We start from the raw sequence: 25993 nt of genomic DNA, 5'->3' as shown, positions 1-25993 counted from the left end.
GTTGTACCACTTGAAAACTTGAGTGTGATTCAGACATTGATAGGCTAACTAGGAAATTGATTATGCTTTGTTCTCACTTATGTTGTATTCATTCATTCAATTATCATGTGGAACAGTGCCATGGGATTAAGTAAAATTGACCTAGGTCATGGCTTGTGGGGAAGGAGTAATGGTGTTGGGGTTACATTGGGTTTAAAAATTTCAGTGTACAACCATTGCATGTGATCTTGATCTCTCTTGCTTGCCTACATTGTTCTTACATTGATGTCATCTAGAGCAAATTAGTGCTAACAGGACTTGGAATTGCTAAAGGAAATATTCATGGGCTGTCAATGCATTGTTAGCTACTGTGACTTGAAGTGGAAATTCATGAAGAACAGATTCACAAATCAAACTAAAGGTATTACTCTATTAATCCTATATTGCTAAACCCTCATAAAATTTATGTTTGCAATAGGGTATAAAATGGGACATTTTGTGCTGAATTTGGTATGTAACATACCATTGGAGATCTAATAATGGTAATTAACTTGTGCATAACCTATAAATTAGGACTTCCTGCGAATAAAATGTGGAGTAGTAAACTTCATGATGGTTTAGTAGCAATGTAACATTCCCCCCTTTAGTGTTCTGTGGTTAATATACAATGCTGTGTGACGCAGCCAAGCCCACACAACATCTGCCTGTCCCATATCGAAAACAGTTCTTCTTAATGAGTGCCAGCATGTGGCTCACTGGGCAGGTTTTAGTAGTAACCATTACAAATTAGAAGCTCTCTCAGCATTTACATTTTATACTAATATGTTGTTAAACAATACATTTGAACATGAATCTAAACATATATTTAGTATAAGGATTTTCCATGTAACCCTCCCAGTGGTAGCTCATTTCTAGTGACTTTATTAGTTATAAAATTTGCAGTCTTATCATGTGAACTGTGGCAGCACTCTCACATTGTGAGCTATGCATGTTGAATAGTTCTCATGTTCTAGAAACGTGATGATGATTCATGCTATGTAGTGCTTGACCTACTTGATTCCATTGTGTGAATCTACAACTGTTAACAGATCTCATTCTACCTAGTTATATTCACAGTCTCAATTATTTTATTAAGTTCAGAGGTCCAGGGTAGCTGTATGATTGTCAAATCAGTACTAAAAAAAGAACAACTGACAGTGTCAGGTACGTTGATGCTTTCAAACTGCTCAGTTCTGTTAGTGATGTTCACATACCAACAAAGGTAAAAATAATAGGTTACAGTCTTAATCTTGGCATTTGTCACATTTCTCAGTTAGTTTTCAAAACATTTCAGGGTAAATTTTAATGTAAATGGTATTTTTTACATTGCATTTTGAGTGCCATATTAAAAAAGTAGCTTATTTCATGTAATGCATCAGTGGAAATACATATTATGTAATATATTATGAAATATATATTATGTAATTGGGTGGATACAAAAATGCCCTAACCAAGCAGTTGCAGGAGAACAAACCAATATAGATACTGAAATTTGCAACCTTTTGGAGCCCGTGCCCCCTTCTTCTGGCAGAAGGGTTTAGGGGGAAGGAAGAGGGATGAAGGAAAAGGACTGGTGAGGTGTAGGAAAGTAGGAAATAGGGAGAGTTCAGAAAAGCAATCATCTCAGAAGTAGTGCTCAGCAACAGCAGGTTAATAAAACTCTATCAACTTATTAACATATAATAAATTTTGACAGCACCAGCGATAATGATGTTTCAAGCACAAAGTACTTCCAAATTGTAATGCAAAAATTATAACTTAAATGAAAACATACAAAAATTATGTACCAACATTTTATATGTTTTGCAGATCGCTTGAAAATGATCGTGATGTCAAGATGAGCTCATAATCATAAGAAAAGCTGAAAAAATATTATTATGGCAGGATTAATGGTTAAATTTTACTTAATGTCTTTACAAGGGATTTAAAACACAGCAGGCCATGAGAAATAAGACACATTTGTGGCCGTTGATTTGCTTTGGATGAATGTGTACACATCTGGGTAAAATCGTGGTTCTGCAGCCGACTGCAAGCGTTTTCCTGTGAAGGCGCTGACTGGCTTGTCTCACATTGGGATAAATATCTTAACAGTTATGGCAATTAATTTTTAAATAATAAACAGTTTACTTATTTCTTCCATCTGTCTATTTCTTATTTGACCGCCACTTACAATAAGTATCTTACAATAAGTATTTTATGTGAAGTACAAGGTGTTATTACAAAGAGAGCATACTACAATAGACTCTTTAAGGAAAAATAGTGTCAATACTCACACAGGCAGTGGTTCATTTAGATGACACTAGAATTCGAACCCATTCAACAGTGAATAAATGCTGGCGAAGGACTGTGAGCAAGTAGTTTTGTCAAATGAAAGCGCTGATAACAGTTTAACTATCATTACACATTTATTGTGCAACAGCACTACACTTGTAATAACACTGCAGTGTGCACAGTTGCAATCTCCATTTAACTCTTTGTCAAAGACAAACATTACACAGGTGACACACTGGCTGTTACTTCAGCTGGCTTTGTTGAGCATTTCTCACCGTTTTTGCATACGATCACTGGAAAGATTACTTTGTTTCTATATCTTTATCTGTGTGTGGACTATTAACATCCATTTTAGCCTGGATATCCTGCATACCACCATCCAAAATGCTGGATCACTATTGTTTTATTTTTACAAACATCTCTTGCACATTTTGAGCAATATGTTTAAAAGCCAATGCATAGCCTCATATAGTTTTGTAGACGCTGTGTCATCTACATATTATACACATCAAGTGCACTCAGTTTTTTATAGAATTTGGTACATGTTCACACCCGCCCTCCCCCTCAAACATGATCGAGTATATTAGCAAGATTTTAACTTCTTTTTTTTAGGATCGGAGAAAGGTATATTCCATTTTAGAAAAGGAAGGAATTGAAATACCACGTTATGCTGTCCTGGATAGAGATTCCCCTGATCCAAAACGTAAGTTACTTTTATTGTAGTAATTTCAGCATAACCCTTTTACTGTTAAGTTGTAGGATCACTAGTTAAAAGCATATTTTTGAGCACGTCATTTTTTATGACAGAAGAGGTGTTGTTTGTTAAAATTTGGTAGTTGTGGTATGGAGAAATACCACTGTACACCTTAAAATGTAAGACTGATTTTTAACTTCATAAAATTTAATTATAACTGTCTTTCACTGTTTTTGTGCCCTAATAACTATTTAACTCTATGAAAGTGTGGTTGTCTTGTGTCTCAATCAAACATTTCCTCTTTGTGCTTGCTTGCCAGATCATGAACTTGTGGAATCTGAAGACCATGTTGAAGTTAATGGGATCATCTTCAATAAACCATTTGTTGAAAAGCCAGTTTCTGCTGAGGATCATAATATTTATATATATTATCCAACTTCAGCAGGGGGAGGAAGTCAAAGACTGTTCAGAAAGGTATGAAGTAGCCATTTTATCTTCTGAGACTTTTTGTAAACAGTGGAGTATGTGCAGCTTAAAAATAGTAATTTGTGACTGTCTGAGAACTTAGGACAACTGAAATGTAAACATAGCAATTGATAGATAAATCTCAAACTTAGTTAATTTTTCAATATGTATATTAAATTCTAAGATTTTCGGGTTTAATAATTTCTCTAAATAGAAAATAATATTACTTCCTTGTAGATTGGAAGCAGAAGCAGTGTATACTCAGCAGAATCAAGAGTCCGCAAGACAGGTTCATACATTTATGAAGACTTTATGCCAACTGATGGCACCGATGTGAAGGTGAGTTTTAATAGATTATATACAAAACCCTTGTTCCACTGGCTTGAAGGAAAAGTTACTTGTTTAGATGTTAATACATATTCAGATTAACAATGTTGTTGTTGTTGTTGTTGTTGTTGTTGTTGTGTTGTGGTGGTCTTCAGTCCGAAGACTGATTTGATGCAGCTCCCCATGCTACTTTATCTTCTGCAAACCTCTTGATTTCCAAATGACTACTGCAACGTACTTCATCTCATGGGCTACCTCTAAAGTTTTTGCTTCCCGGCCCACTTTCTCTAGTACTAAATTGGTCATTGCTTGATGTCTTGGAATGTTGCCTATCAACTGATCCATTATTCAGGGTGTAGACGACCCGGGACAACTGGAAGATCTGGGAAAACCCGGGAATTTTTTCATCCGGGAGAAAATCGGGAAAAACCGGGAATTTTTTAGAATTCCAGGTATTTTTCATTGTTTTAGTTTTCAGTTAAATTTTTGTAACATTGACTGGTAAGAACCAATAATCTAACAAAGGATATTACTGTATCTCAATACTGCAGAATAATACTGCAGCAATAAAACATGAAAGAGAGAAAAAAAAAGAAAATACAACAAAGTTGCCAAGGAAATGCGCCATATACAGCAACAAAACACAGTGCTCACACAAGCGTTTGCCAACAGCAAAGTGTGTCAACGGCCTTAGGAAGACTATGCATTGCTTCACAACAGCAAATTGCCTCCGATGAGTGTGACGTCACAATTGTTTACATTAGATTCGTTTGAGCTGTTGCCAGCGGGCTCATGCGCATGCGCAATTGAGTCGCGTATGAGTAGTAAGTACCTTCTCCCACTTGTGGCTACAGAAGTGTTGCTGTATAAGCAGTAGCAGCAAGCAGCCAGATGCTACCAGGAAAAATTTTACTGGCGCGCCAAAGCTGCCAGATCCACACATGCGCAACAGGTCCGGGCGGCAATTTTTGGGTGGCCGGGTTCTTGAGGAAAAAACCACTTTTCATTGTTTTGGTGCCGGGGGAAGGGGGGGGGGGGGGCAAATTAGCTAATATTCTTGAGGAAAAAACATTTTTTCACAAAGCTCCTAGCATCTAGCGCACGTTGGTCTATCGATTATTCACATGATTTTGAAACGCATCCCTGGGTTTTTGAACATTTTTCAACACATTCTAAGTTGATTTCTGAATGTATCATAAATTTTGAATGTGTGCATACTTTACATGATGTTTCTGTCAGGAGAATCCCCGTCGCATCTAGAAATAAACTTTCCTACAAACAAAAGGGGACGGGGCTATGCGAGCTGAGCGGAATAAAACCGAACGTGTGAATGCCAATCGCTGTTTATTTATGTTGTTGACTGAGTTTGTGAATGATCAGTGTTGTTATAATTACTAATGAAAGCCATAGGTTCAGACTACTAGAGTGGAAATAAACGATTAACAGGAATAACAGGTAAGAAAGATTACGTGTTATCTTCTCGATATATCCAAGAAAATAACATTTTCATTACGTTTTTGGCCAGACCCGTTACACTAGTAAGTGCCAGTTGTACAGTCCCGGCTAGCAGGCGCGTAAGTTCTATTGTGGAAGTAGCGCGGAAAACGCGTTGTACGAACACGTAATAACGCCTAACCGGAGAATAAGCGCGAGATAACTAACCCGGTAATTGTGGCAGGGTTTGTGAAGTTAACTGGAGAATTAGTTTTGACACTGGCAGAAATACTTACAGAATTAGTGATGACAAGATTGTTTGTTAGAACAAGGAAGGAGAAGAAATGGGGAAATCACACAAATTATGGAATAATATGACAATTCGAAATTTATAGAAAAATTTCGTACCACTACTTTTTGATCTCATGCTTGAGAAGCTGGCACCTATGAATAAAATATGAAAATATTTTCTAACATAAAGCTTTTTGCTTGTAGTAGGTCTTTTCATTTTATACTGGTACTTCATGAATTATATAACCATTTGTTCCAAAACAGTCTCGTTTATTTGGTGTGTATTACAATGGCTGCAATGTTAGACAGGCCTATTTCGTTTTATCTAGCAGACAGTGACAAAATACTCGTAATCAGAAAGTGTAGAAAACGGGGCACTTATACACAGTTTACAGTTATACAGTGTACAAGACCATTGGTTTATTGGTATTTGTCTTAAAGATGTACAGTCAATGAATATGCATCTTTTAAAAAACTGGTACAGTGAGAAATATCACTGTAGAAAATGACAGGCATATGCCAATCAACAGTTAAGAGTACAGACACATTTCCTGAGAAATGTGTGACATTTTGTGTGGCAGTAGCAGTGTGCCATCATATTGTTGAAGAGATTGTGGGAACAGTTCTTGAACTTCACAAACTATTCTGCTGAATTAGTATAAGTCAGTTTCAGAGAGAAATAATAGGTCAAAAGTCTATGTTGGAATGTACAGAGGAAATGTTCAGACCATCCTGTGAAACAGCTCAGGCAATGACTGCATATTTATAGATATGAACCAGCTTTTTATCACCACAGAGCCATTACTGAGAGGGAGTTCATTGTCATTAGCTTTGAAACTGTCCATTATATACATTACAGTTGAACCTGATGTTATCTGCAGTTGAAGGTATGACACATGGACACAATAAGGTCAGTTCTAGTACAGGTAGATCCTGTTATAAACCGATTCATGGCCCAGCGCTTATATTCTCTTTATGTAGATGCCGCTCCTGTCTTGGTGTCATCCTAGAGAGCACGCTACTGGCTGACATAGTCTTACAGCCCTCTCTGCTCTTCTGTTCTTCATCGTCATGCTGGCACTTGTCATTATGCCGGAACATTCGTCCCCCCTAAAGTGATGGGACCAATGTCATGTAGGGAGTGTGACCACGGCAAGGGAGGCAGGAGTGTGGACACTTCACTGGACCAGAAACTGTGGCTGCAGGGGACGTCAAGCTTCCGGTCATATCCTGCCATCCGGCCTTCACTCTCGTGGAAGTGTCCCCCGGAAAACCAGAAGGGTATGTGTTCACCTCCTGAGGCCAATAACCAGATGTAGAAGGCATTGGGTGTTACGGTGTGGGTGGGTCCATCTCCATCGGTAGAACGAGAGGAGGTGGGGGAGGCGAAGGTTTCATCTCCATGGGGTCATCCCACGGCATTGTGATGACACCCTCTGGCACTTGCTGTGGCCGTGGTGTACTCAAGATCTGTGAATCTGGGGGAAGAGACACAGGAGGATCACCATGCACATGGCAGTGGCAAATCTGATTGTGATGTTGGCACTGCAAGCCATCTGGACCTGAAATGAGACACATGCAAGGCCAAGTCAACGGATGATCTTGCTTCGCATCCACCATCTGCTGCTGTAAAACGCAATATCATGTGGCGCAAAATGATACTTGTGGCTTTCCATTGGCGCTGGATGCTGAGGAGGGGGAACAGGTGGAGCAGTGTCCGATGGTGGTGGCCGTGAAGCAATTCTGCCGGTGTTGGTCCATCTCGTGGGTACAAACAATAGGTGAGAAACAGTTGCAATGCTTGATCCCTGGTGTGTGCGGAGTGAAGTTTGGCTATCTGCTGCTTGAAGGTTCTGACAAAATGTTCTGCTTTGCCATTTCACTGTGGATGGAATGGTGCACTAGTTAGATGCTGTATGCCATTGCATTCACAGAATGTTTCAAATTCATTTTACATGAACTGAGGACCGTTGTCTGACACTATGACCTCAGGTAAACCTTCGAGGCAAAAAATAGAGGACAATGCCTGAATTGTGCTGTGTGACATTGTCGAGTTCATTGGCACAGTGAAAGGAAATTTGCTACACGAGTCAATCATAATCAACCAATGAGTGTTCCTAAAAGGTGGTGATTGCAACTTAGGCCAAGCAGAGAACTTTTGTGGCAGAGTGGACTGATTTGCTGCACATGCGTGACACTGTGCCGTCATCTGTTGTATTTGGGTGTCCATACGCTGCCAAGTACAGTGTCGATGTGCTAACTGTTTCGTACGAACAATCCCCCAGTGTCCTTGGTGAAGTAACTGCAACAATTCGTTTTGGATCGGCGCACGTGACTGTCCACTGTCATTTTGAGCAAGAATCACACCTTTCTGTACAGCAAGGCTATGCTGACGTGCAAAGTATCAGTGCAGTACAGAGTTCTTTATGGTATGCAAGGAATGAGGCCAGCGTGTGCAAATTATGTTAGCAAAATGTTCAAATCTGAATAATCTCCATTATTACTTGTTGTGAATGTTTTTAATTCTTCAATAAAACAAATCTGCCTGTATAGCTGCACTTGTTAGCATGCGACATATGGGGTTTGTGGAAGTGTGTTGCCCGTGCACTGAATACATCACCAAGTGAGGTGTCACAGTGGTTAGCACGTCGGACTCTCATTGTGGAGGAAGATGGTTCAAACCCACATCCAGCCATCCTGATTTAAGGTTTCCATTTTTTCCCTATATTGCTTTGGCTAAATGCCAGCATGACTGACTTCCTTCCACCTCCTCCTGTAATCCGATGGGACTGATTACCTCACTGTTTGGCTGCCTCCCACAAATCAGCCAACCAACCGAATACATGTGGCAGATTAATTGTGAGGGCCTGTGTGTTGGCCAGCTGAGTTGTGTTTTTTAGGCAGTTTCCCACAACTGAAAAAAGGATACTGAGCTGTTACCTACATCTTGCATTGCAGTTGTATTGCTTAACAGTTATGTTTAACCTACCTACAGCCCTACAGCTTTGCAGTGTATTGGATATCTACCTTTTCAGATTTTACAGCTTTTCGAAACAAATAAGCAGTTCACTTGCTTTGTTAGAATATCCCTTGATGTTCTGAAAGAGTAAACTAATTTTTTTTTCATGGCACATCCTCATAAATTGAGTGTGAGTGCTTTGTTTAATGACTTTTTTCTAAATTACCTTCCTGAACCTTGAATCTGACCTAGCAAAACATGTCCAACTGACTTCAGTAACCATGTGGAACTAGCTGTGTGCGAGGGTGGTTGCTCTCGGTGTATGGTAGAAGATTTTTTTTTTTTTTTTGTGTGAAAAACATATTTGGTCTGGGATTCATTTATTCGATAACCTTTGCTGATAATAATAATAATAATAATAATAATAATAATAATAATAATAATAGGCCTCCGGTATGTTCTGCCAGTCGTAAAAGGCGACGAAAAGAACAAACCACTAATAGGGCTAACCCCCCTTTTAGTGTGATTATTCGGTTCAGGACAGAACTAAAGAAGCCTCGGACAAGTGCCGTCATGGTCGGGGACGACGCTTGAACCCTATGCCCGCCCACAATGGTAACGACACTGCTAGCCAACTGGAAAATGATTTAAATCCAAATAGAGGTGTTTTGCAGGATATGCTTCCTGCAACCACCCTAGAAGGAAAACAAAGACAGAGGATGAGATGGTCAGATGAAGTTAATCGACACCTCATGTTCTGTTATTACCAAGCAACAAACCTAGGAACCAACACAACTGGATACAGATCACAAGTATACACAACATTTATTACCAGATACCCGGAATTAAAATTTTTAACAGAACAACGACTAGCTGATCAGATCCGTGTAATAATAAAAAATAACAGGATACCCCAGTCAGAATTAGAAAACATCAAACAACAAGTACAACAAATACTGGAACAAAATAATGTGCAATCAGTAGAAGAAGAAAATACAGTAATGGACTCAAACATCCCAGAGCAAACAAACAAAGACCAACACGCATCAATTAAACAATCAGAGGAAAACGAAATCTTAAGACAGCCACCAGAACAAGCACAAATAGAACACGAAGAGACACACGTGTTAGATATAGAAGAGAAATTTCAGCTGACATATATAGAATACAAAGACACAAATACAGACATTAGACCATTCTTGCATAGACCGCCAAATAACCCACAAGTCGAAACAACAATAAAGACTATCAACACAATCATACAAACAAAATAAATGAAAACACAACTATGGAAGAGTTACAACTACTGGTTTATATAGGAGCACTCACTACACTAAATATACACACTAGGCAGAGGTCAGAACAAACCAACACACATAAGAAACCCACAAAACCAGCATGGCAACACAGGCTACAGATCAGAATAGAAAAACTGAGAAAAGACATCGGACAGCTAACACAATTTATAAGAAATGAAATATCAGACAAAAAACGAAAAAGGTTAGGTAAAATCTCACAACAAGAAGCAATAGAGCAATTAGATGAAAAAAAGCAGAAATTGCAAGCATTGGCCAAACGACTTAGAAGATACAAAAAAAGTGAAAATAGAAGGAAACAAAACCAAACATTCAACACAAACCAAAAGAGATTTTACCAAACAATGGATAACACACACATTAAAATAGACAATCCACCAAACATAACAGACATGGAACACTTCTGGAGCAACATATGGTCAAACCCGGTACAACATAACAGGCATGCACGGTGGATACAAGCAGAAACAGACACATACAAGATGATACCACAAATGCCTGAAGTGATAATTTTGCAACATGAAGTCACCCGAGCAATTAATTCTACACACAATTGGAAAGCCCCTGGAAATGATAAAATAGCAAATTACTGGCTAAAGAAGTTCACCTCAACGCATTCACATCTAACTAAATTATTTAACAGTTACATTGCAGACCCATACACAGTCCCTGATACGCTTACACAAGGAATAACTTATCTGAAACCTAAAGATCAAGCAGACACAGCAAACCCAGCTAAATATCGCCCCATAACATGCCTACCAACAATATACAAAATATTAACTTCAGTCATCACACAGAAATTAATGACACATACAACACAGAACAAAATTATAAATGAAGAACAAAAAGGCTGCTGCAAAGGAGCACAAGGATGTAAAGAGCAACTGATAATAGATACAGAGGTGACATATCAAGCTAAAACTAAACAAAGGTCCCTACACTACGCATACATTGATTACCAAAAAGCCTTTGATAGTGTACCCCACTCATGGTTACTACAGATATTGGAAATATACAAAGTAGATCCTAAATTGACACAGTTTCTAAACATAGTAATGAAAAACTGGAAAACCACACTTAATATCCAAACAAATTCAGATAACATCACATCACAGCCAATACAGATTAAGCATGGAATATACCAAGGAGACTCATTAAGTCCTTTCTGGTTCTGTCTTGCTCTGAACCCACTATCCAACATGCTAAATAATACAAATTATGGATACAATGTTACTGGAACATACCCACACAAAATCACACATTTGCTATACATGGATGATCTAAAACTACTGGCAGCAACAAATCAACAACTCAACCAATTACTAAGGATAACAGAAGTATTCAGCAATGATATAAAGATGGCTTTTGGAACAGACAAATGTAAGAAAAATAGCATAGTCAAGGGAAAACACACTAAACAAGAAGATTACATATTGGATAACCACAGCGACTGCATAGAAGCAATGGAAAAAACAGATACCTATAAATATCTAGGATACAGACAAAAAATAGGAATAGATAATACAAATATTAAAGAAGAACTAAAAGAAAAATATAGACAAAGACTGACAAAAATAATGAAAACAGAATTGACAGCAAGAAACAAGACAAAAGCTATAAATACTTATGCTATACCAGTATTGACCTACTCATTTGGAGTAGTGAAATGGAGTGACACAGACCTAGAAGCACTCAATACACTTACACGGTCACAATGCCACAAATATAGAATACATCACATACATTCAGCAACAGAAAGATTCACATTAAGCAGAAAGGAAGGTGGAAGGGGATTTATAGATATAAAAAACCTACATTATGGACAGGTAGACAATTTAAGAAAATTCTTTCTGGAACGAGCAGAAACTAGCAAAATACACAAAGCAATCACTCATATAAATACATCAGCTACACCATTGCAATTTCATAACCACTACTACAACCCTTTAGATCACATAACATCAACAGATACAAAGAAAGTAAATTGGAAAAAGAAAACACTACATGGCAAGCACCCGTATCATCTAACACAGCCACACATAGATCAAGACGCATCCAACACATGGCTAAGAAAAGGCAATATATACAGTGAGACGGAAGGATTCATGATTGCAATACAGGATCAAACAATAAACACCAGATATTACAGCAAGCATATTATTAAAGATCCCAATACCACAACAGATAAATGCAGACTTTGCAAACAACAAATAGAAACAGTAGATCACATCACAAGCGGATGTACAATACTAGCAAATACAGAATACCCCAGAAGACATGACAATGTAGTAAAAATAATACATCAACAACTTGCCATAAAACATAAACTAATAAAACAACACATTCCCACATACAAGTACACACCACAAAATGTACTGGAGAATGATGAATACAAATTATACTGGAACAGAACGATTATAACAGATAAAACAACACCACATAACAAACCTGACATCATACTCACCAATAAAAAGAAGAAATTAACACAACTAATTGAAATATCCATACCCAACACAACAAATATACAGAAGAAAACAGGAGAAAAAATTGAAAAATACATCCAACTGGCTGAGGAAGTCAAGGACATGTGGCATCAGGATAAAGTCGACATTATACCAATTATATTATCAACTACAGGAGTCATACCTCACAATATCCACCAGTACATCAATGCAATACAGCTACATCCAAACATATATATACAACTACAAAAATCTGTAATTATTGATACATGTTCAATGACCCGAAAGTTCCTAAATGCAATATAACATATACCGTACAGTTAAAAGGAAGTCACGCTTGATCAAGGTCCGCGTCACTGTCCATTTTTGACCAGACATAACGTCTGAGAATAGAAAGAAGTAATAATAATAATAATAATAATAATAATAATAATAATAATAATATAATATTATTATTATTATTATTATTATTATTAAAGTTGCACAGAAGTTGATCAAAATAATTATAATACACCAAAGAAATGACCCAAAACTATTTAGCTACAAGTACTTTGTGAATCATTTGAACCAAGATTATGATCAGATGTATTTTGTCAATCCTTATGGTAATCTGCTGTTGTCATAAAGGTTATTGAAAAATGAGTAAGAACAGAGGGGACATTTTATACCCTTGTCCACCTATATTTGGAGAAATGTTATGACGGGATCAATCCATCCATGATTGTACTCAAACTACACTGTTCATAATTTTAATTGTGAGTGTTGTTAATGTCATGCATTGAAACATCACCTGTGCCTTTTAATTAAGTTATTTTAACAGGTAATATTTGTAAACAGATTTTGCCATTTTGCTGTAACATAGTGGAAAAGGAATTGATTTATTATTAGTGTTTCTTTTTGTTCACTTAGGTGTATACTGTTGGCCCTGACTATGCCCATGCAGAAGCACGTAAATCCCCAGCTTTGGATGGCAAAGTTGAACGTGACAGTGAAGGAAAGGAAATTAGATATCCTGTAATATTAAGCAATGCAGAGAAGCTGATATCAAGAAAAGTTTGTTTGGCATTCAAACAGACTGTGTGTGGATTTGATTTGCTGAGGTATATCACAAGTTTATCATTATAAAGCAAGTAATTTAGCTTACATCCAAGCATTACTGCATATTTATTATGTGATACTTTTATATAAAACATTTCTTAGTGTGTCTTATGTTCCACCTTTTTCACTCTTCTGTGAACATGTGAACTGTCAGTAGGATACAACCACAGCAATCGGAAAAAATATTTCCCTAATAATTCTCTCATGATACTGGTTAGATGCAGCCTTTCCATCTTTCTCCATTTTGATGGGTCCTGACATTAAATAAAATTTTCATGTGATATACAGATGGAACCATATTCCAATATTTTTGATAGAAATGAGTGAATATTTGTGTATCAGTTGTTATGAGATAAGAACACAAGGGGAACACACATTCTGTAGCCACAAGATAGAAATATTGAGAAGATTCTTTACCCACATGGGCTGGAGCAGTCTTCTTGTGTGATTTATGCTGAAACTTTTCAGATTATCATAGAGGTCTCAATGTGATTAATATTTATTTTTTAAGGAAAATTACCAATCAGTAAATAATGATGAATTGTATAGCTTTATCTAGAAGTGATTGAAAGTTGAATATCTTAACCTTTCATGATCAGTAGTGAAAATGAAATTTTTTACTAATATCCATTATTCAAGAGAGAATTTGGTCATCTAGAGCTATCTAGAGACATTACAATTAATGATGTGCAGAGTAATAATTTAGAAGTAGAGAAAGTACCTATGAGCTGCTTGAGCACAGTGTCAGGAACACAGTTAATTATAACAGTCTGGTTAGTAGAATGTATAATTTCTTCCTCTAAAATAAAAGGCTAGACTATGAAAGGAAAAAGGGGGCTGTTTCAACGTATTTCGCTGGTGCTGCAAGGATGCAAAATCACCACAGAAGTTTTGAGTGTGTTTCTTATTCCTTTTCATACCTGAACTACTGTTCATATGGTCAGTCAGTTGAACTGAAAAATGGTGGCATAGAGATACTTGTGCACAGTACTACAAAGCACTAAATCTTAAACTGAAATCAGCACACCAGGACCTACGGAATTCGTATAGGTTCATACGTGTGTGTGTGTGTGTGTGTGTGTGTGTGTGTGTGTGTGTGTGTGTGTGTGTGTGGTGGAACTGGTGTCACATCTAGCTTTTATTTGAAGTGTTAGTTGAATAACATAATGTGAACTTCAGAAGGGATGGACAGTGTTTTAAATGAGTAGAAAATTGTATTTCTTACCAATACATAGATCTTCACAGAATTTTGTAAAGTTTCCAAACTATGTGCATCAGATTTTCCTTGCTTCACCAGAATAATTGAAATGCAAGAACATATTGAAAGAGGATGGAGGCATCGTGATAGCACAGAACTTGATTCAAAATTTCAATATGTGGACACTTGCTAGCAGCAAGTGTTAAAATACACACTTAGGTTCAGCACCAGTGATTAAGTGGGTAAAACAAAATAAGCTTACTGTATGTGGATGTTGTCAGAAAACATATGCAGTGTCTATTTTCATATGAGTGGTAATTTGTATCCAGTGTGACTGTTTACTGGATGCTAGGCTAGTTTCTAAACTTCTTACAGTGAACCACCAAATCTACTCCTCAAAACATTTTATTCCATTTTCTTACTTTTCCTTCACTTGTAGTAGTACATCTCTATCTTGAAACTTTCAGGATGTATTGCAGTCTTGTGTGAAATCTAATTACTGACTGGACTTTGCTAGATGCAGAATTGGTTTAGTACATCCACTTTCTTGTGAAAGCAAACAGTACCACTATAAGAGTTAAAAATCTGAGTGTACAATAAATGAGGCAATTGGTGTTGCTGAACATGTGGGATCTGATCATTGTTGCCATTTTATCTTTATAACAAGGAAACTTTTTTTGTTGGTAGTGCTTAACAAATTTTGTTTTGAAGCTGCAAATTCTATTAATTTTCCTTTTCATATTGCCCACTGTGGTGTCCGGGGCTAGAATAGACCTGCAGCCTTTCCTTGCCTATCATAATAGGCGACTAATAGGTGTCTTTTTTTATTGGGTCAAGTTCTTTACTTTGTTCTTGTGATTGTTCTTCAGGCTTTGAACGTTTTTGCTCTTTTCACTTTTTTAATGCTTTTTCCTCCTCATCTTGTCTGGCATTTTAAATTCTGGTCCCCTTTTTGGGTTTGACCTCCACTTTCCAAATTTTACTGAAGTGTGGGCTAAATATCAGTTTGGGGAGACTGCACAATAGAGAAGATGGGACATGGATCTTTGCTGATCAAACCGTCCCAAGCCAACCAATCACAGGCACTTCAGACCTGTGTCAAGTTAGGAGATACACCAGTCACCATTTCTCCTCATAACAAGCTCAATAGAATTCAACATGCGATCTTCCATTGGGACCTAATGCTACAAACTTATGAAGAGCTGCATTCCAAGCTGGCATGGCATGGATTCCATTTTGTTTGCCACATCCAGAAGAGACCCAAGGGTAATAGAGCAGAAGCTGGAGCTTTTATGCTAGCCTTCGACTGCAACATTTTACCAGAGAAGGTTCAGATCATGGTTTACAGGTGTGATACCAGGCCTTACTTTCCTCCTCTGACGCAATGTTTTAAGTGCCAAATAGTCGGACACATGTCGTCCTACTGTTCTAATGATGCTGTCTGTAGGGCGTGTGGATGGACATCCCATGAGGGCAACCCTTGTGACTAACCGTCTCAATGTGTCAGCTGTCCAGAACCGCACTCTCCTTGTTCCCTGCAATGCTCAATGTTTAAGAGGGAGAAGGAAATTCAAAGGTATAAAATGCTTTACTGCCTATTTTCACAAGCTACAAGGAAAAAGTTTGAAAGACTTCATTTGACTAATATGGTCTCCAATTTTGTGACTGTCATGTCACAGTCCACACTTCACACAGTGACAAGGGCTCATGTGATACCTTGTGGTCCTGGTCATATTCCAGGGCCTGCTTCACAGTTGGAGGAGGGAACGTGAGCTCCATTGTCCCCTATACCTATAGCACCAGTCACTACCACATCATCGGTGCGGCCAGAGATGCTTAATCATCCGCTGGCATCAGGGATAAGGACACCTATCAAGGTGGCCACATCTCAGGACAAGGAGCAGCAGCCACAGGCTGCAGCCTGAATAAAAGTACAGTCCTCTTCTCTCCTGGAAGATGAAATGGGGAAATCTTCACAGAAATCAAAGTGTCAGAAGGATAAGCAGAAAGATGAGCTACTTTCCGAGTCTTCAGATGTTCTGCTCCCCTGCCCTGCAGCAGTCAAGCCTCTGCACATGGACAACAGATCACACAGTCAGGTGGACCATGACCTGGTAAGCGAAGTAATCACACCCATCTTTTCCATTCAGCACTTTCTCTGACCTGACACTAATGTTCCTTCAGTGGAGCTGTAATGGCTAGTATTGCCATTTGACTGAACTCTGTCATTTAATGGCTAATTACTCTATGGTTGGCATAGCACTTCAGGAAACACGGTTTATGGCAACATACCTGCTTGCTCTGAAAAAACTTCAAACCCAGCTGTACCAGTTGTGTTAATGTCGAGAGAGCATCCCGTGGGATCTTTACCCTCATATGCTCTGACATTTTCAGTGAGCAAGTGCCCCTTACCACTGCCTAGAGGTCATAGCTGTTAGTGTCTACCTGTCAGTTCACATGATAATACGTAATGTTTATCCCCCCCCCCCCCCCCCCAGATGAATGTTTCCATTGTCATGAGCTGTTCAAATTAATGGCACATCTCCGTGCCCCCTTCCTCTTATTGGGGGGACTTTAATGCCCATAAGCCTCTGTGGGGTGGCGGCACTATGTCTCACAGAGGCTGACTACTAAAACACTTCCTTTCAGAATTGGATGTCTGCCTACGCAACACTGGAGCTGCAACCCATTTCAGTGTGGCCCACGGAACGTTTTCAGCTATTGATCTCACAGTTTGCAGCTCAAGTATGTCCCCCCTCATTCAGTGGCACGTCCATGGTGACCTCCGTGAGAGCTACCATTTTCTTATCGTTCTGTCGTTCTCCACTCACAGACATCTAGAACATGCTCCACATTCATTGCTTCAGAAAGCTGATTGGCAGGTTTTCTCCTCTACAGCCACTTTTGCAGTCTCCCATGTGACAGATATTGACAAATTGGTACAGGATACTATAGATACTATTACTCATGCTGCAGCAGCAACAATACACTACAACTGCAGCTTATCCTGACGAGTGATGGGAATATATAGCCCCAGCTATCAGGGGGTGCTGCAGGGAACTTCAGTGACACACATGCCATCCCTCTATGAATAATTTAATAGCATTCAAGAGACTCCAGGTGAAAGCACAGTTTTAATAAAGAAAAGGAAGCAGGAGTGTTAGGAGCAGTATGTCTCAAATCTGTGATCCTATACCCTGTTGTCCCAAGTATGGACTAAACTTCTCATTTCTGGCCAACCACCACCCACAGTGCTTCCTTGTCAATGGTAACATCTGCAATGATCCTATGGTACTTGCTGAAAGTTTTGTGGCACATTTTGCTGAAATGTATGCTTGCAGTAATTACCATCCTCATTTTCTGACACAGAAGCACTTTATTGAATGCCACCTGCTGTCAGTCCATGCACATGGCTCTCTATCATACAATGTCCCTTTTTGTGAATGGAAGCTTCACAGAGCTTTGGCAGAGCATCGAGATATGGCCTCTGGACATCACAAAATATACAACCTAATGCTCACATTTCTTCATGCCAACAGCATGAAACGTATCCTCAGGCTTTTTAATCACATTTGGCAGCAGGGAGTATTTCCCTCTCAATGGTGGGAATGTATTATTATTTCTATTGCGGAATTGGGAAAGGACCCCCATATTTTAACAAACAACCAGGCAATCTCTCTGACGAATGGGTTGCATAAGCTATTCGAAAAAATGGTCAACTGCCATCTTTGTTGGTGCCTTGAAGCCGGAGTGCATATATCGAGATTCCAAAGTGGCTTTCAGGCTTTCCGGTCAACCACAGATCACCTGGTTCATTTGGAATCCGCAGTGCACAATGCTTTTGCGCACCACCAACATTCGATTGATGTGTTCTTTTACCTCCAGAAGGCATATGACACCACCTGGTGGCACCACATCCTATCTACACTGCATGAGTGGGGTTTCTGGGGTAGTTTACCCATTTTTGTCCACAATTTCCTATCTCTCTGTTTTTTTTTGTTCAAATGTCAGCAGCCAATATGTACAGAAAACTGGAGACCCTCAGGGATCAGTTCTGAGCATACCTCTGTTTACTATCGTCATCAATGGTATCATAAATGCAGTGGGCCCCACAGTCTCTCCGTCACTGTACATGGATTATCTTTGCCTATGTCTCTGCATCACTGCACACCACTGAGCACCAGCTTCAGGGGTGTCTGAAGAGTCCATGGCTGGGCCCTGAATAATGACTATCAGTTTTCTTCTGAAAAATAATGACTTATGCATTTTGTTAACTTCAGACTGTGCAACCACACCCAGAAATTTACCTCGGTGACCAGTCACTTGAAGTCATTGAAACTTTCCAATTCTTAGGTGTTTTATTTGACAACAAGCTTACTTGGCTGCCACATGTCTGCCAGCTCAAGGCAACTTGCATGAATAAGCTGATTGCTCTCCTCGTGGACAAAGTGCTGATTTGATCCTGCTTGGACTATGGATGTGTTGCCCGTGGGTCAGCAGCAGCATCCGTACTGAGCATGCTGGACCCTGTTCACCACACTGGCATGTGGATGGTAGTGGGGGTCTTCTGTATGAGCCCTGTTGTCAGCCTCCTGGCGGAAGCCGGGATCCCACTGCTGCGGGTTGGTCGACAGCAGCTTCTGGCAAGTTACTCGATCACAATCTGTCAGATGCCTACCCATCTAGGTCACTCAACTCTGTTCCACAATCATCAGTTCAGACTGTTTGCAAATCACCCAAAAATGGGTAGACCAGCTGGAATCTGACTCATTATTCTACTGAAGGACCTCCAACAGCCTCTGTTAGTCTGTGTTCCTTGGGCTTCCTCTTGACACACCCTGTGCTGTGATACGAATGGACCTCTTTTGTGGCCCCAAGAAGGATGCTGATCCTATCCTTCTCCGATACCTGTTTCTCTATTCTCCACAATTATTTTAATTTGGTATGCATCTACACAGATGGATTGAAAGTGAATGACAGGGTCAGTTATGCTTTTGCACATGTAAGGAGACATGAGAACCAATCTCTGCCGAGTGCCTGCAGTGTATACACTGCAGAGTTGGTTACCATCCCTCAGGCTTTGTGGTACATCAAATTCTAGGCCACGACAAACTTTCTGAACTGTAGTGTCCATGAGTTACTTAAAAGGCATAACCGTGTGCTATGCCAAAAATCATTTGGTTGTCAACATCCAGGATCTACTAGCTGACCTCTACAGCTCCGGAAAGACAGTGACCTTCATCTGGACACCAAACCACATAGACATTCCAGGAAATGAACTCGCCGACCATCTAGCTAAAGACACAACTACAGATCATAAACATGACTTCTGGGTACTGGGCATAACTTATAACTTCAATGCAATATTTTGAGGCTCTGGGAACTGGAATGGCAGGCTACAACAACCCAAAACAAGTTGAGAATGATTAAAGGGTCCACTAAGGTGTGGTATACATCTTTCCAGGCGTCTCGGAAAGATGCCATTGTGTTGTGCTGACAATGCATAGGCCACACAAGACTCGCCCACAATTTCCTTCTGCATCAGGAGGGTCCTCATCACTGCAGCTGCGGTAGTTTACTGACAATAGCGCATGTTCATGTTGAGTGCGCTCTGCTGGCAGATTTGCGGTACGCTGTCAGCTTGCCTTCCTCAGTACCTCAGATGCTTGCTGATGACATGACAGCCACTACAAAGTGTTGCATTTCCTGAGGGAGAGCTGATTTTACTCCAACCTATAATAGTCCTCCGTTTCCAGTGTTAGGGGCAGTTGTGGGGGAGAGAGCCTCCCCTGTGGCAGGTACCTCCCAAGTGACCACAAATTACTTTCTTTCCCCCTGAGATTGTTGTACCTTTAGAACCTCTTGTAGCTGCTGACAAAGGAAACCATGGCATCTTTGGGAAAGAACAACTAGACAATGCTATAATCTCCTATCCCATCCCTCTACATTAGCAGCAGGTTAACAATAAATGCTAGCGGTCTATGAGACTGCGTGTGGGGCATTAAGGGTTAACATTCCGAGTTGTGGACAATGCTTACACTGAAAATCTGTTAGTTTGGATGCTTTTAAACTTTTGGATTCACCATCAATGACAAAATGCATTTGGGTTCTGATCAAGTTCTGTATCAATGGTTAGATGCTCTCTGTACTGAATTTTCCTCTTTATTTTCTCCAGCTCTGTGTTTTACAACAGAATTTAGGACTCATATTGTAATGAAACAATCAGCCTGCCCCCGTATTTTCTGATCCAGTCCAGTACCGGTAACTTAATGGGATCAAGGAAAAGCAGAATTGGATCGTATTCCATTGCTTGATGTTATTTGACCTTTTTTTTTGCCAGTTAATGGTCAACACCACTGGTGCAACATGGCTGGTTGGATAAACTTCTGGGCCACACTTCTGGTCCCTTAAGAAATTATTTTGTATTACAAAATCATGTTTCTGTCTGGGACAGAGTTCTACTGTTAGCTACAGAGGACACCACTCCCAAGATTGTAGTCCCATCTGCCCTTCGACTTGAGGTCATGTATATATTACATGTGGACCACAGCGGTGTGTCACATACAAAAGTATTAGCACGCAAACATGCTTTTCGGCTAGGCATTGCTGGGGAAATAGTGAAAGTGATTGCAGCATGCTCGCAGTGTGCCACCCATCAGGCAGCCCCTCATGTATCCTTGTTGTCATGGCCATCTTCATAGCAGCCTTGGGAATGAATTCATGTAGATTTTGTGGGACTTTTCTTGAATTTCTACTGGCTTGGTGTAAGTGATGCATTTCCTAAGTTTTCATATGTGGTGCATTGTCTGTCTGTTTGTGTGGCGACAATAATTTCAGCTCTTTCAAAAATTTTTGCCGTGGAGAATCTTTCGTATACAATAGTTACAAATCATATCTCAGGAATTTGAAGATTTTTGTGAAAAGAACAGTGCTTGCCATGTCATGACTCTTCTTTTCCACTGTCATTCAAATGAGGAAGCAGAACAACTAGTATGAACATTTAGGACTCAGATGAAAAATTAAATTTTGGATGTGTCACTGGATGTGTCACTGGAAGTGGCTCTTGACTGGTTCCTCAGTTCATATAGGTTTACCCTGTTGGAGATACAGAGTCTGGCAGAGTTGTTGCTTGGCCATCAGCCCCAGACTCTACTGCATCTGTTTCAACTGACACCAGTACATCCACTGACATCAGTGCCGCAATGCTTCTGACCTTGCAAAGCTGTTTGGGCTTGTGGTTTTGGCCACTGACTAAAATGGGTTCTGGCGGTTATCGAGAGTCACCGTGGCCGACGTCTCTGTGACGTCCACACTGTTGAGGGAAGGGCGTCGTGACACTTCAGCCAACTATGACCTCGCGTGAGTGGCTGAACCCTAAATTGCACCTCTGCTGCTTTTGTGTTCACTGCCTGCCCATCCATCTCCAGCATCACAGCCAACACCCTCGCCTTCTCCACCACTGCTGCCAGTGCCTTCACAACTTTCTCCTTGCTATTGGTACCCCCTTCAGCTGTCATGAACCAAGGCAGGACCCCAGCTCCCGCCTTGTCACAGCTGGTGCCTCTGCCGCTGCCACCTCCATTGCAGCCAACACCACCTGTTTAGCTGCCTTAACTGCGGCTTCCTTCACTGGGAATGAACTTAGATGTGAAAATGGAAACAGCACCAGTGTCACCTGTCCTACCGTATTGTCATTCACAGGGGGGCAGGCACCGCACCTGTATCTGTGCTCATGCCTCTTCTGACCCTGTGCACCAGTGGTAACTCATTGCACGATTCGACAACCAATGTTGATGATGGCCGTGGGCACAGGTGCCCTCTTCTTCACAAGGGAAGATGAGTGCTGTAACTACCAATTTTGTGCGTGCATTGCTTTATAGTTCATGCGTGAAGTTTGTGCTTGATTTGGCTACTAGAGGCCACCTGGCCTGCTAGTATGACAGAAATTGGGTTTTCAGCCAGCCAGCTATGACCCCTGGTAGAACTAATGACCAGTATGAAATTCTTTATCACCCAGTGGCACAGTATGCAAACACAGATACATTGTCTCAGCTGTGGGAAACTATCTGGAATTTGATGCATCAGGAGCTTCGCCAAATTGATCAGTCTGGGAATCATTTGAAATAAGCAGTTAAAGCACAAGCATTGTACATAGCCTTGTATTGACAAGCAGATAGAACAAATTACTGCCTACTGCCAAGCATGCACAGATACGAGGTAGAGCTGCGACATCAATTTTTCGATTGGCGTCTACCTGTCGGTCCTACCCAATGCGTCCGCATTGATTTTAGTGGTCCTTTCTGGAACACACAGTCAATGTATGGATGACAGTGGAGTGAGATCTTGTGACCATGGCATGAAGCCAGTGAGAACTTCATGAAGGTCACATGATGATAGTTGTACTATGACTGATAGTGAATGTTGATAACCAGGAAACCAGGACTAGTGGAAAAGAGGGAGAGGGAGAGTCAGTGGCAGAGGGGAAGGGAGGGGCAGGGGGAGGGGGGGGGGGTGGAGAGAGAGAGAGAGAGAGAGAGAGAGAGAGAGAGAGAGAGAGAGAGAGAGAGAGAGAGACTGACTGACTGACTGACTACAGGATACAAAGTTACATATGTTTTATATTGAATATATTGTAAATAAAATACACTTATGTTTTAATCCCTCTATAGTGTTTGATGTTTTCTAGAGTGTTCATGCACCTCATTACACCAGTGGATACTGTAGGTGGCCCTACATTTTAATGTTGTCAATCAGCATTTTCACATTAGCAAACGTTGCGAGAAGGAAAAGGAACTATAAGTAACATATAAAAATCCTAGTACTGGCTGAGTATCAAACATGAGACCTTCAGCCTGGCATTTAACTACTGCACCACTGAGCCACACACATTCTTCAGAAAAATAAGTCACATAAAGAGTTTTTGTAATATTTTCCTAGTATATTCAGGTGCAACAAATTCAATTCATTACGTTTTTGTAATAACTTTCCTCCTGTTACAATGACATGAACCAAGAATTATTTGGATTATTCTCAAGTCACTCTTTGAAGTTCTCTGCACTATTGGCTATTGATAAAGTAAGCCAATACAAGCACTTGCAACAAGATTTAATCCATTCATCTTAGTTATCTCAGTCAAAGCATTTGACCATACAGAACAAGTGTCAGTTTCTCTTTATATTACTGCATTCCAAAAAAAAAAAAAAAAAAAAAAAAAAAAAAAAAAAAAAAAAAAAAAAACATTATATATGACATCTTCTCAGACATCTGGCCCATATTTCTGATGATTTATTCTACTCAGAATGGATGATTTTGTAGCTACTCAAATCTGTTTTTGACGGTTTCTTTGAGACTAGTACTGTATGGATTTTACACTTATGGGTGAACCTATTCCTTACCTTACCACAAATTCTGTGACAGTTTAGCAATGAGAGATTAGTATTTTCCATATCTGTAGCCTACTTACCTTGAACTTACCATATCCAATGAATCTTACAGATCAACACATGTACTCATGTAAAGTAGAAAAAAGTATCAACAGTAATTGTAATGGAAATGACATTGGTATGTCGTAGATACAGAATAAGTAGTGATGAAGAGCTCTGCACTGTTTTCAGAAAGTTTTTAGGTGGTTTTCTTGTATAGTACATTTTATTTTACTATGTTTGTTTATTAACTGTTGAGAACACAGGCAAATATCTTCAAAGTAAGTCAGTGCTAGCTTGTCACGGGTTAAGCAGTTGCATTATCTTTCAAGGTGAGACACATTGAAACTAGAGAGAAGGAGACACCACTAATATCTATCACTTCTTCAGAACACTAGTTATTAGTAGTTAATTATGGAAGTCACAGCCTTAGACATATCCTAGTAGAACAAATTAAATATTTTGTAGCTGAAAAAAAAAACAGTGGCTATTAGAACACTACAATATATGCCTAAGCAGTCATATACCTAACACCTGGAGGAACACAGAGGCTATTGCCATTGTAAAATAAGTAAAGCTGCCTGACAAGCCTGGAAGCTTCTGTATTATCCCTCTCCCTCCATCGCCTCTGTCTCCCATGTCAGTAAAATTTGTTAGAGTATGCTACAATTCTGCCTTCAAGGTGCAGCAGAGCCCTTTCTCTTTCCTTGACAGGTTAGATTCTACCCAAGGAAAATATACCTCATACAGTTAATAGAGAAAACTTTTAAAAATCATAAAATCTTGGGTGTTGTTTTCGTAGAGCTCTCCACTGCTTATAGTTAATCTCACATTTCTGGTGCAAAAATATACAGTATAACAAAAGATTATGCAACGACCTCCTCAGTACTGGCTTCAACACATTTTGATTTTTATACGCATAACCAACCATGATGAAATGACTTCCAAGAACGTCTTACACGCTCATGACTTAACTAGCCAGGATGGTGGATTTGAGGTGGTTTAAATGAGGCTTACTAAAGCCATAGAACACCTGAATCCATTACTATATCTGGATCCAACTTATGCCTAACCCCAGAAAAACCTAGGTTTGCAACTTTTATCTTGGCATCAGGCATGTACGCAGAGGACTCCAGGTTAAATGAAGAGGAACACTGTTGGAGCACTGCTCCTACCCCATATACTTGGTCCCCTTGCAGGAACTCGTAACTCTTTCATAATTACCATGAGTATGTGCATGGTGAGCAAGGGACCCAAAGCTGCTACAGCACCTATTTCCTTTCTTGAGCTGCAGTCTCTCAACTCAGACTATCCATCCATTTCTTACTTAATTTTTCAGGATGGCAGCCATTGACGTTGACCAGGCTATCCCGTGGGTTCTGCCTTCCTTTCTCAAAGTATTCTTTCATTTAATTTACATTGCCTTTTGACTCAAGTAATTATTGGTGCCCTTCTGCATTTATTCTCAGAATTTTACATGCAGTTTGGACTGACCTGGGGGCTAATGCTTTAAATAGCACCTACTGCGTGCAATTTTCTAGATCACCTGTGCACAACACCTGCCTAGTCTCAACTATGCACTTAAAAGCCAACATGGTAGCCAATCTGATGTGGTGGGGTTGTTATGCAGCCTTTCAGTAGAGCCCTCTGACACTGCAAGCATCACACTGCTGATGCCTTAGCTGCTATCTCCACACACGTGACAAGACATAGATTGCAGTCTTCCTGGGGCATCAGGACTTCCAGCAGTGGCTGTCATGCCAGATGACCTATGCTGCACAGAGAGCTCTTTACCAGAGTGGGTGACAACAGGGTGGATGTTTCACACATGAAATGTACCATATTAAACCATAACAATGGCTGTTATTGTTCAGTCATCTCATCAGACCAGTATAGAAATTTCAATATGGTCTGTTATAACCCTACTGTTCTCCATACCCTCATGACCCCACGGGAAGAAAGAAAGCAAGACATCAGGGAGTGAAGCAGTTTATTCAATACCTGATACCTACCTGAACAGATTGAGATACTTTTA

At 39.8% G+C, this 25993-nt stretch overlaps 1 protein-coding gene across 6 annotated transcripts in view; it reads left to right on the top strand.

Annotated features, from left to right (window-relative positions):
- The window catches only part of LOC126185177 (inositol hexakisphosphate and diphosphoinositol-pentakisphosphate kinase), a 578601-nt gene that overhangs the window by 284410 nt on the left and 268198 nt on the right, over positions 1-25993 (top strand). For all 6 annotated transcript variants that reach the window (XM_049928024.1, XM_049928027.1, XM_049928022.1 and 3 more), the window contains exons 5-8: positions 2902-2992; positions 3303-3457; positions 3686-3787; positions 13150-13340. In XM_049928024.1, the coding sequence (XP_049783981.1) occupies positions 2902-2992; positions 3303-3457; positions 3686-3787; positions 13150-13340 (539 nt within the window). The remainder of the gene's footprint in view (positions 1-2901; positions 2993-3302; positions 3458-3685; positions 3788-13149; positions 13341-25993) is intronic.

This window comes from Schistocerca cancellata, chromosome 4, assembly GCF_023864275.1.
Source record: "Schistocerca cancellata isolate TAMUIC-IGC-003103 chromosome 4, iqSchCanc2.1, whole genome shotgun sequence".
Lineage (NCBI taxonomy): Eukaryota > Metazoa > Arthropoda > Insecta > Orthoptera > Acrididae > Schistocerca > Schistocerca cancellata.
Note: the sequence above shows the minus strand (reverse complement) of the source record. Positions and strands in the feature narration are given on the sequence as shown.